Source organism: Erpetoichthys calabaricus, chromosome 15, assembly GCF_900747795.2.
Source record: "Erpetoichthys calabaricus chromosome 15, fErpCal1.3, whole genome shotgun sequence".
In the NCBI taxonomy this organism is placed as follows: domain Eukaryota; kingdom Metazoa; phylum Chordata; class Cladistia; order Polypteriformes; family Polypteridae; genus Erpetoichthys; species Erpetoichthys calabaricus.
Genome location: NC_041408.2, coordinates 77,182,408 through 77,194,747, shown reverse-complemented (window position 1 = coordinate 77,194,747; position 12,340 = coordinate 77,182,408). Strand labels below are relative to the sequence as shown.

The window sequence follows — 12,340 nt, the reverse complement described above, 5'->3', positions numbered from 1 at the left end:
AATGGGTGTTCTTGACAGAAGTTAGTGCTTCTCGTGAGGGGACGCTGGCGCACGCATGTTGTTGCCGCTCCTCCCTGTAAACAACACTTCTCACAAAATTCGCCTAATTCTACACTTTCTTACGTTTGTTTTATTTCTTTTATTGTACGTATAGTTCGTGGATACAGCTGACTCGAATTGTATGGATTTGGCTTATATTTACAGATTTTATGGACTCTACTTTGACTGGGAATAGCTGAGTCTGTGGATCACGGGACGAGAACCTTCAAGCATTTCTTTGTGCCTGGCAATCTAGGACCTCGGGATGATCTGTCTCCGTGATTATATTTAATTCGCTTTGCTGATCTGCTCCCGTTTCCTCTTATAGTACTATACGACTGGGAACTGATCTGATGTTCTTATTAACCTGGCTTTTGGCTCCGGGGCGATCACGCCTGAAATTACCAAGCGTTACATTTTGTGACTGTGTATTGGAACCTCCAACTCCTGCTACCTCCTCTTGCTATGCTTTCTGCTGATTGCTATGGCTGCTCACCTACGCTACCACACTCGCCTGTCCTACCGGTTCCACTCTGCTGTGCTGCTTCTCCACTGCTATTCAGATAAGTATTACTCAGCATCATGCTAAAATACTCTCATGACAAACTCCTTCTTATTAAACAGTTTGTCCAGAGCAAATGGTCTGACTGCAACATCCTAAAGGACGCCGGTATTTTGCAGCGCCCGAAATATATACATCGCGGGTCAGGTTGCTGCCACCGCCGGGCTGCGAATGAAAAGACCACCGGCAGCATTTGCTCAGGAATACGCCGTCCTTCTCATGACCCTGGAAATAGAATTGTCAGTGTGCCAAATTTGCATTATGTGGGAATAAACCCTGATTGCGGCTCTGTGCAGAAAGAAGCCTCATTATGTAATATTGCACTGTTTAACTCGAGGTCTCTTAATGGCAAAGCATTGGTGTTGTCAGAACTCATCACTGACACCAAACTTGATATTCTGTGTCTAACGGAGACTTGGCAAAAACCAAACGAATTTGCGTCTCTCACAGAGGCGACTCCAATTGGTTTCACTTTCCACTCAGAGCCTCGCAGCTCAAGACATGGCGGCGGGCTTGCAGTAATTATCAGAGAAGACTTAAACATTAAAAGAATCCCAATTGACTGCCCATTGTCTTTTGAGTGCCTGGCTCTTAAACTAACAACGGAATCAGGTCCTGTCTCACTCATTGTTCTTTATCGTCCCCCAAAATACAATGCATCCTTCTTATCCGATCTGATTGAACTTTTGACCCACCTAAGCTCTTACTCTCAGAGAATTATCCTTCTTGGTGATTTCAACATCCATATTGACACCCCCACATCTAAACTGAGAAATGAATTCCTGTCCTTACTGGACTGTTTTGACTTGACACAACATGTTGATTTTCCAACCCATTGTGGCGGTCATATATTGGACCTGATCTGCACTTCTGGACTATCTGTTGCCAACATTTACAGCACTGATTTGGGACTCTCTGACCATAAAGCAGTATTTTTCACTGTCTCATTACCTCTCCCACCTCTTACCTGTAAACGACAAATTTCTTACAGAAACCTTAAAAATATCTGTCCCTCTATCCTTTCTGGATCCATTTCTGATCTTTTACTGTCTGCACCTATTCCATCAACACTAGATAGTTTTGTTCACCACTATAACACAGCCCTTCACTCAGCATTACATAAAACAGCTCCTTTAAAACATAAGGAGGTTTCCTTTAAACGTTCAGCTCCTTGGTATCACTCAGAATTGCGATCTATGAAAGCAGCTGGCCGACGCCTTGAGAGAATGTCACGTAAGACTGGCCTCACCGTGCACATCCAGGCTTTCTCTGACCACCAAAGAGCTTACAGAGAAGCACTAACTTCTGTCAAGATAGATAGATAGATAGATAGATAGATAGATAGATAGATAGATAGATAGATAGATAGATAGATAGATAGATAGATAGATAGATAGATAGATAGATAGATAGATAGATAGATAGATAGATAGATAGATAGATAGATAGATAGATAGATAGATAGATAGATAGATAGATAGATAGATAGATAGATAGATAGATAGATAGATACTTTATTAATCCCAAGGGGAAATTCACATACTCCAGCAGCACCTTACTGATACAAAAAACAATATTAAATTAAAGATTGCTAACAATGCAGGTAAAAACAGACAATATCTTTGTATAATGTTAATGTTTCCCGGGTGGAACCATGGCTAGAAAAACAGGCTCACAAGGATGGTGCTGGGGGAGGAACGATCTTCTCAGTCTGTCAGTGGAGCAGGACAGTGACAGCAGTCTGTCTCTGAAGCTGCTCCTCTGTCTAGAGATGACATTATTTAGTGGATGCAGTGGATTCTCCATGATTGACAGGAGCCTGCTGAGCGCCCGTCGCTCTTCCACAGATGTCAAGCTGTCCAGCTCCATGCCTACTATAGAGCCTGCCTTCTTCACCAGTTTGTCCAGGCGTGAGGCGTCCTTCTTCTTAATGCTGCCTGCCCAGCACACCAGAGGGCGCTCGCCACAACTGTCTGATAGAACATCTGCAGCATCTTATTGCAGATGTTGAAGGACGCCAGCCTTCTAAGGAAGTATAGTCGGCTCTGTCCTTTCTTACACAGGGCATCAGTATTGGCAGTCCAGTCTAATTTATCATCCAGCTGCACTCCCAGGTATTTATAGGTCTGCACACAGTCACCTCTGATGATCAAGGGCAAACATCCTGCATTACAATCCACGGTCCTCGGTGCTCCTTTCTAAAACCAGTGCCTCCTCCGTCCATTTACCCCAAGCGGATTCCTCAGCACGAGGAGACGTCCACCAAGCGGGCACAGACAACCCTCTAATCCAGCTCCAGTCCCTGTTGCCCGTCCGTCGGCATCTGTGGGAGCTTCCTGGAACACTTTGGTCGCTGCACCTCTTAAAAGTGCCCAGCAGTAGCGGCCCCACTGGCCCCTCTTCTGAGTGTCCTGCCACATGCTCATCTCACGGGGCTCTCGTTCCTGTCTGCCTGATTCCCTTCACGTGTCACACACTCTTCTCACTGGTGCTCTTATCTGCACTATCTATACTCAGTAGTCCAGGTGAGGTCTCCCCAGTGTGTGATACAAGTAAAGCATAGCCCCCCCCCCCCCCTTGCCTTATAACTTCAGTTCACTGTCTGGAGTGATGAGTCCACGATGACTCCTACGTGTTTCTCATAAGGGGTCTTGTCAAGTTTCAGACTTCACATTACGTATTTAAATCTACTTTTTATATGAAATGCCTTACCTTTACTTACATTAAATTTCAAACTGGTTTGATTTTGTCTTTAGTTGTAGGGGTTGGCTTGATGTGTATGAGAGCTGACAGCCAATGAATGCTCAGCCAGTTCATATAGTGTACTGACGAGGAATAAGGTAACGAGGGTGTTTTGGACCTTGCAAACGGAAGAGAAGCTCATCTGCCTGATGCCTTGTGTTGGCAGAATGGAAAACAGACAAGCCAAAGGGCCGAGATAGCAGCTGAACTCGCCGTTAGCCCCTCTTACAGCACCGGCTCTGTCAGGCAGAACGCTACTGGCGAGCGCGACTGTGCTGAAAGGCTGACACGCGGCTGCTAAACATGACGTGCGCAGCAATCTTCCGTTGCGTACTTTAACGTGATCTGACGACGAGATCAGCAATTGACAAGTCTGACATACCTAAACGACTAGAAGTTGCGTAACGTGACATCGGCTTTAGGATAATAAAGTGAGTCAAAGATGGGACGTGAAGGGGCAGCTTTGTGGTTCTAAATCAAATGTCTTGGCCACTGCACCTCACTGCTCTTCAATATCCAGAATTGTAGGCTGTGACACTTACCTGCCGCGTGGATCACTAAGCCTAAGGTGGCAGTCATGCTGGAAATTCCTGACAATCCTGTGTGGGGGTCTGAAATCAAGAAAACAGGAAATGTTGATTATCAAACCTCCAAGACGAGTAAACGGCTACCTGGAATATCAAAGCAGCAACGTCTGTTTGTACATGAAATAAACTGCATTATCTGGGAGTGTGTGAGTGTTGGGTCCGGGGTGTCACAGCACAAACTTACACAAATAATGTAAAACTCGAATAAACCACACATGGGGGGTTCAAATCCTGCTGCTGCCAGAAGGGATCCTACTCTGTTGGGCCCTTCAGTAAGGCCCTTAACCTGACAATGGCTGACCCTGCGCTCTGACCTCCAAAGATCAAGTGAAAAGATAGGATTAATAAAGTATATCAAATCAATAAATGACCAAATGACCAATTAAAGCACCCATCACAGTAGCCACCTTAAGGCCTGCATGTCCTGTTTGTAACAGAACTTCTAAACTCTCACTACACTGTCACTCGCAATAGAAAGCTCTCGCTGTTGGGTTAAAGACATTTGTGAACCCAAACCAGAGCTGACAGCCAGCAGAAGACCCAATATGAATCCGGGGAATACACTACCACAGCTTATGTAGTAGCAAATTCATTTAATTGTGTCCAGGATGGAAGCACAACTGGCTAAGCCGGTTTTAGGTGGAGCAGCAGCCATCTCACTAGAACACAGAAGAAACACATAAACACAGCGCGATGTAAAGGTTTATGGTCACTCACTCCGAAAGGACAAGTAGCTCCCGATTTGGTCCACAATGAACATCAGAATGAAGCCCCCCCACTAAGGAAATGCCAATGAAAAAATGAGGGGGCAACGGTGGTTTTTCTGCAGGCGTCCCATCAGTTCCATTGCCATTTAGTGCCACAGGGGTGCAAAGCGGGAGAGAAGCTGTAGGAGAGAAAGGATAATATTGTTAAACTTAAGGCAGGCTTTTCTGATGCTGTGGGCACTGACTGGTTTCAACCAGTCGTCTCTCAATGACATTTTTAAAAAGTGTGACCACTAGGGGGCAGTGCAGCACCCCAAGCCCCATTGTCCGCAGAAATCCGCGAACCAGCAAAAAATCCGCGATATATATTTAAATATGCTTACATATAAAATCCATAATAGAGTGAAGCCGCGAAAGTCGAAGCGCGATATATATATATATATACAGTTATATGAAAACGTTTGGGAACCCCTCTCAGCCTGCATAATAATTTCAACAAAAAGATAACAGTGGTATGTCTTTCATTTCCTAGGAACATCTGAGTACTGCGGTGTTTTCCAAACAAAGATTTTTAGTGAAGCAGTATTTAGTTGTATGAAATTAAATCAAATGTGAGAAACTGGCTGTGCAGAAATGTGGGTCCCCTTGTAATTTTGCTGATTTGAATGCCTGTCACTGCTCAGTGCTGATTACTTACAACACCAAATTGGTTGGATGAGCTCGTTGAGCCTTGAACTTCATAGACCGGTGTGTCCAATCCTGAGATATTAAGGTATTTAAGGTGCTCAATTGCAAGTTGTGCTTCCCTTTGACTCTCCTCTGAAGAGTGACAGCATGGGATCTTCAAAGCAACTCTCAAAAGATCTGAAAACAAAGATTGTTCAGTCTCCTAGTTTAGGCGAAGGCTACAAGAAGCTATCTCAGAGGTTTAAACTGTCAGTTTCTGTAACTGTAAGGAATGGAATCAGGAAATGGAAGGCCACAGGCACAGTTGCTGTTAAACCCAGCAGGTCTGGCAGGCCAAGAAAAATACAGGAGCGGCATATGTGGAGGATTGTGAGAATGGTTACAGGCAACCCACAGATCACCTCCAAAGACCTGCAAGAACATCTCGCTGCAGATGGTGTATCTGTACATCGTTCTACAATTCAGCGCAATTTGCACAAAGAACATCTGTATGGCAGGGCGATGAGAAAGAAGCCCTTTCTGCACTCACACCACAAACAGAGTCGCTTGTTGTATGCCAATGCTCATTTAGACAAGCCAGATTCATTTTGGAACAAAGTGCTTTGGACTGATGAGACAAAAATTGAGTTATTTGGTCAGAACAAAAAGTGCTATGCATGGTGGAAGAAGAACACCGCATTCCAAGAAAAACACCTGCTACCTGCTGTCAAATTTGGTGGAGGTTCCATCATGCTGTGGGGCTGTGTGGCTGGTTCAGGGACTGGGGCCCTTGTTAAAGTTGAGGGTTAGATGAATTCAACCCGATATCAACAAGTTCTTCAGGATAATGTTCAAGCATCAGTCACAAAGTTGAAGTTACGCAGGGGTTGGATATTCCAACAAGACAATGACCCAAAACACAGTTCGAAATCTACAAAGGCATTCACGCAGAGGGAGAAGTACAATGTTCTGGAATGGCCGTCACAGTCCCCTGACTTGAATATCATCGGAAATCTATGGGATGATTTGAAGCAGGTTGTCCATGCTCGGCAGCCATCAAATTTAACTGAACTGGAGAGATTTTGTATGAAGAATGGTCAACAATACCTCCATCCAGAATCCAGACACTCATCAAAGGCTATAGGAGGACAGCATCTAGAGGCCAAAAGAAGGCTCAACTAAGTATTGATGTCATATCTCTGTTGGGTGCCCAAATTTATGCACCTGTCTAATTTTGTTATGATGCATATTGCATATTTTCTGTTAATCCAATAAACTTAATGTCACTGCTGAAATCCTACTGTTTCCATAAGGCATGTCATATATTAAAAAGAAGTTGCTGCTTTGAAAGCTCAGCCAATGACAAAACAAAAATCCAAAGAATTAAGAGGGGTTCCCAAACTTTTTCATATGACTGCATATTTATGTATATATATATCATATATACTGTATGTAATTACAGTATATGATACAGTACCTGCCAAATAAAACAGAGTACACGACACATGGGCTCGTCAGCTCTACGCATTTTTGCATCCCCTTCCAGGCATCGAACCTCAGATGTCACTGCCTGAGGTGAAGCCTGTGATGTTGCACCACAGCGGCTGGTTTGCTTACTTAACATGGTGAAGATCAGAGTAATACATTCATGGGTCTCAATTGCAATCTGATTATTTGAATGGTTACCTACGTACCTGGTAACGTGTGTGGTTGATGAAATTCAGACCTGATGAGCCCCAGTTAGGGTGAAACAAGTGTCATGTACTCTTTGTATTGTTTGGAACTTATTGTATCAGAAATCTTTGATCTGCTTCTCACAACTGAGAGGACGTGACGGATCTTTGCCGAGTGGCCGACCAACCACAAGCATTAACTGGTAGGTGAGCACCTAAATAATCAGATTGCGATTCAGACCTATGATATTATATTTTATACATATATATATATATATATATATATATATATATATATATATATATATATATATATATATATCCATCCATTTTCCAACCCGCTGAATCCGAACACAGGGTCATGGGGGTCTGCTGGAGCCATTCCCAGCCAACACAGGGCACAAGGCAGGAACCAATCCTGGGCAGGGTGCCAACCCACCACAGATATATATTATATATATATATATATATATATATATATATATATAGAGAGAGAGAGAGAGAGAGAGAGAGAGAGAGAGACACACACACCGGCCACTTTATTAGGTACATCTGGTCAACTGCTTGTAAACATCCATCCATCCATTATCCAACCCACTATATCCTAACTACAGGGTCATGGGGGTCTGCTGGAGCCAATCCCAGCCAACACTGGGCACAAGGTAGGAAACAAACCCTGGGCATGGGTGCCAGCCCACCGCAGTACTTGTTAACACAAATATCTAATCAGCCAATCACATGGCAGTAACTCAGTGCATTTCGGCCTGTAGACATTGTCAAGACCACCTGCTGAAGTACAAACCGAGCATCAGAATGGAGAAGAAAAGAGACTGAAGTGACTCTGAATGTGACATGGGTGTTGGTGCCAGATGGGCTGGTCTGAGTATTTCAGAAACTGCTGATCTACTGGGATCTTCACACACAACCATCTCTTGGGTTTACAGAGAATGGTCTGAAAAAGGGAAAACATCCAGTGAGTGGCAGTTCTGTGGGTGAAAATGTCTTGTTGATGCCAGAGGTCAGAGATGAATGGCCAGACTGGTTTTTAGCTGACAGAAAGGCAACAGGAAGTCACATAAGCACTCGTTACAAGTGAGGTATGCAGAAGAGCATCTCTGAACACACAACACATCAAACTTTGAAGCAGATGGACTAAAATCAGCAGGAGACCACACCGGGTGCCACTCCTGTCAGCTAAGAACAGGCAATTGACGCTAAAATTTTCACAGGCTCAACAATATTGGACAATAGAAGATTAGAAAAACATTGCCTGGTCTGATGAGTCTCAACTTCTGCTGCATCATCTGGATGGTAGGGTCAGAAATTGACATCAACAGCATGAAACATGGATCCATCCTGTCTTGTATCAACGGTTCATGCTGGTGGTGGTGATTGAATGGTGTAGGGGACATTTTCTTAGCACACTTTGGACCCCTTAGTATGAACTGAGCATCATTTAAATGCCACAGCCTACCTGAGTCTTGTTGCTGACCGTGTCCATCCCTTTATGACCGCAGTCTACCCCTCTTCTGATGACTTCTTCCAGCAGGATAACATGCCATGTCACAAAGCTCAGATCATCTCAGACTGGTTTCTTGAACATGACGATGAGTTCACTGGACTCAGATGGCCTCCACAGCCACCAGATCTCAATCCACTAGAGCACCTTTGGGATGTGGTGGAATAGGAGATTCGCATCATGGATGTGCAGCTGATAAATCTGCAGGAACTGCGTGATGCTATCATGTGAATGTGAACCAGAATCCCTGAGGAATGTCTCCAGCACTTTGTTAAGTCTATGCTGCAAAGAATTACAGCAGTTCTGAAGTCAAAAGGGGGTCCAACCCGCCACTAGTAAGGTGTACCTAATAAAGTGTATATGTATATACAGGGCAGCACGGTGGCGCAGTGGGTAGCGCTACTGCCTCACAGTTGGGAGATCTGGGGACCTCCCTGTGTGGAGTTTGCATGTTCTCCCCGTGTCTGCTCCGGTTTCCTCCCACAATCCAAAGACATGCAGGTTAGGTGGATTGGCGATTCTAAATTGGCCCTAGTGTGTGTTTGGTGTGTGGGTGTGTGTCCTGCGGTGGGTTGGCACCCTGCCCGGGATTGGTTCCTGCCTTGTGCCCTGTGTTGGCTGGGATTGGCTCCAGCAGACCCCCGTGACCCTGTGTTCAGATTCAGCGGGTTGGAAAATGGATGGATGGATGGATATACAGGGTGGTGCAGATCTAATTATGCAACTGTTCGACTGACAACCATCTCCCCGCCATTTTGGAATGCAGGGCAGGTGCTGCCATCTATCGGCAACAAAAAGAATTTTAAGTGAAATCTCTGTGCAGGGCAGGTGCTGTGGATTCTCTGTGTAATAAACTTAATAAGTTATAGCGTAATGAAAATTGCATAATTAGATCTGGACCACCCTATATGTATATATATATATATATATATACATATATATATATATATATATATATATATATATATTACTTACTTATTGCTAATTTGTGTCCCTTTGTTGAACTTTATTTGCGATTATCGTTCCACTGCGGTGGGCTGGCGTCCTGCCCGGGGTTTGTTTCCTGCCTTGTGCCCTCTGTTCACTGGGATTGGCTCCAGCAGACCCCCGTGACCCTGTAGTTAGGATATAGCGGGTTGGATAATGGATGGATGGATTATCGTTCCATTTGCATTGTTTGTTGTTTGAGGTATGGTGGCACAGTGGTTGGCACTGCTGTCTCACAGCTCAGGTCACATTTTTGGCCACAACAATCAGTCCAGCTTAGTTGGCAAATGCTTCCCTTGCCCTCAGGAATGCATAAAGGCCACCATTATAATCCACTCAACACCAGTTCAGCTCCTCGTTCCCCTTTGACTTCAATCAGTTTAGCCGAGTTTGGTGAAGTTCCTGAACATTTCTGGGATTTCTCCAAACTGATGGTAAGCAAACAGCAAACTCTTCCTGACACTTGATCTTTCTCGATGTCTTCCATGTTGGTCAGATAACAACCCCCTGTAGCACAACGCCTTGTCTTTCTTTCCGGCTTGCATGGCCCAAACGCTTGGGAGGAGGCCATCAGCTCGATTCTGGGTCTTGTGAGCGCCTGGTGTTAATGGCTAAGTGGCTCGGGTTGTCTGTGACGGTGCCTTCTCTCACCAGTGAACTAACACATCCATTGCATGGCGTGTAGGAGAGCAGCGAGTTACAAGCTGCCCAGAGCTGTGAACTGGATTTCCGTTTGGCCAACGCACACTTTTCGGGTGGTGGCTGAACTGCTGTTGTACATTTTACTAACCATGAGCGAGTCGGAGAGCTGAATTGTTAAAAGGATGCAGAGGGGCTGATTGCTGACTGCTGGTTTTGTTTGCTTACTCAACTTTCATCCATTGCTAAGGCCCATGGGGACACAGACATAAGGTTCTTTTCTTCACGCCCCACCAGGGACATAATTATCCTCAAAGTATCCCCGCTGTTCGATGGCTCATCCTGGGCCCTGGCTAAGGTCTCCCAGCTAGTGACGTCAAGCCTGCTGTTCTAAAGCTAAGAAACTCATTGGTAACAAATGAGACTGGCGCGTCCTTCTCATTCACAAATTATACACCTGCTAATGTTTTATGTGAGCAATAAAATCATCTCGAGTCCCAAAATTGGGGAGTGAATGGGAGAAAAAAAACAAAATCAGTAAAGAAACCGGCATCAATGAACGGCACCACCAGGACTGACCAGCTCCCACCATGGCCCCCCTAAGCAAACCCTGCAGGTGTCAAAGCCTCACCAAGGAACCAGGGCTTCATTATGACAAATCTGCCAGCGTTAAGGATGTCTACAGTCAGGGTCAGCAGCTTCATTAACTGGATTTAAGAACCCCACGAGAACAGATTAGTAGAAGCGAAAATAACAAAAGATCCAATTCACTCCGGGCTCGATGAGATTTGTTTTAAGACGCAGCTGATGTCACGTATCACCATCCAGGCTCTCCCCTTGGCACCCCGAGCCAAGAGGGGGCACTGCTGCTGCTGCTGCTGCTCCCTCCACAGTACAGAGGAACCACCCAGTAGGGAATCCATTCCCGGACGGGTTTATCCATTCTCGGAAATTCGGGAATCCCGGGCTCCCCAGAATGACACAGTGCACGGGCATCTCACGTGTGAACGGGTTTAGAGCGAGCGACACTTATTTTTAATAAAACTACTGCAATATGTTGACACCAATAAAAGACTAAGCTTAACTACAAGCAGTTCATGCTGTCGTATAAGTACGTGTATCTTTAGTTAGTTACGGTAATAAGAGCGTAGAAAGCACAACGTGTCCAGCGTGCGGTCATCCAGGTGAGAGCGCACCTTCATGCAGAGTACGCCAGCCGCTGAGAAAGCACTTTCTGCCTCCACTGAAGTAGGCTGCACAATCATCAGATACGAGGGTTGCCTGGGTTCCGCGCGGAATCACTCGAAATAAGTAGCCAAGGATTTTGTTTTCTATTTTTCTCATGTACTTCGATCCTTTTTAAACTTTTTCCAAGTATTCACCGCCAACATCAATGCACTTTTGGGCTCTTCTGACCCACGCCGCAAAACACTCGCCAAAGGCTGTCTTTGGGAGGTTGTCCAGCTGTGCGTTTCACCGAGCGGATTCGCCGAGCTTTGAGTGGTGGCGGCGCCCCTTTTTTCGACCAAACCATGCTCTGGCTCTTCGTTTCAGGGTCCAAATTGTAGATCCAGGTCTCGTCTCCAGTGGTGATCATCTTGAAAGTCCTCGATTGGCCATTGTTGAACTTGTCAAGGAAAAACTTGCACCATTCCACGCGAGCTTGCTTTTGTTCCACAGTCAGCAGCCTTGGAACCCATCGGGCACATTTCTTTGTAAAGCCAAGATCTCGTCGAATGATGGTGTCGACAGCATACCGGGTCATCCCAAGTTCCAGAGCAATTTTCCTGATGGTCACACGACCATCTTCTTCCAGGAACTCCTTCACACGATCAGCATTTCTGCCATCAGTCAAACTTCGCGGTTTCGGTTCACGTTCTTCATCGTCAAAGTTGAAGTGGCCTGTGCTGAAGCGCTGGAACCACTTAAAAACCAACCTAACCTAAGGTGGCCTTTCGATTTTCAGACCCCCATTGTGTATTCAAACCTAAAGCTGGAGACCAAAACTGCACACAGAACTCCAGATGAGGCCTCACCAGTGCATTATAAAGGTTGAGCAGAACCTCCTTGGACTCAGGGCGCTATATAACCTGATAGTCTATTAGCCTCCTTAATGGCTTCTGAACACGGTCTGGCAGTTGATAGCGTAGACTGCACTACGACTCCTAAATCCTTCTCATAAGGTGGACTTTGGATTTCCAGACCTTCTGTTTTGTATT

At 45.2% G+C, this 12,340-nt stretch overlaps 1 protein-coding gene across 1 annotated transcript in view; it reads right to left on the bottom strand.

The window, feature by feature from the left end:
* LOC114665887 (zinc transporter ZIP9-B) overlaps positions 1–12,340 on the bottom strand; it is a 44,922-nt gene that overhangs the window by 19,449 nt on the left and 13,133 nt on the right. The window contains 3 exon segments of the mRNA XM_028820542.2: positions 3,886–3,954; positions 4,648–4,705; positions 4,707–4,816. Coding sequence (XP_028676375.1) covers positions 3,886–3,954; positions 4,648–4,705; positions 4,707–4,816 — 237 coding nt within the window.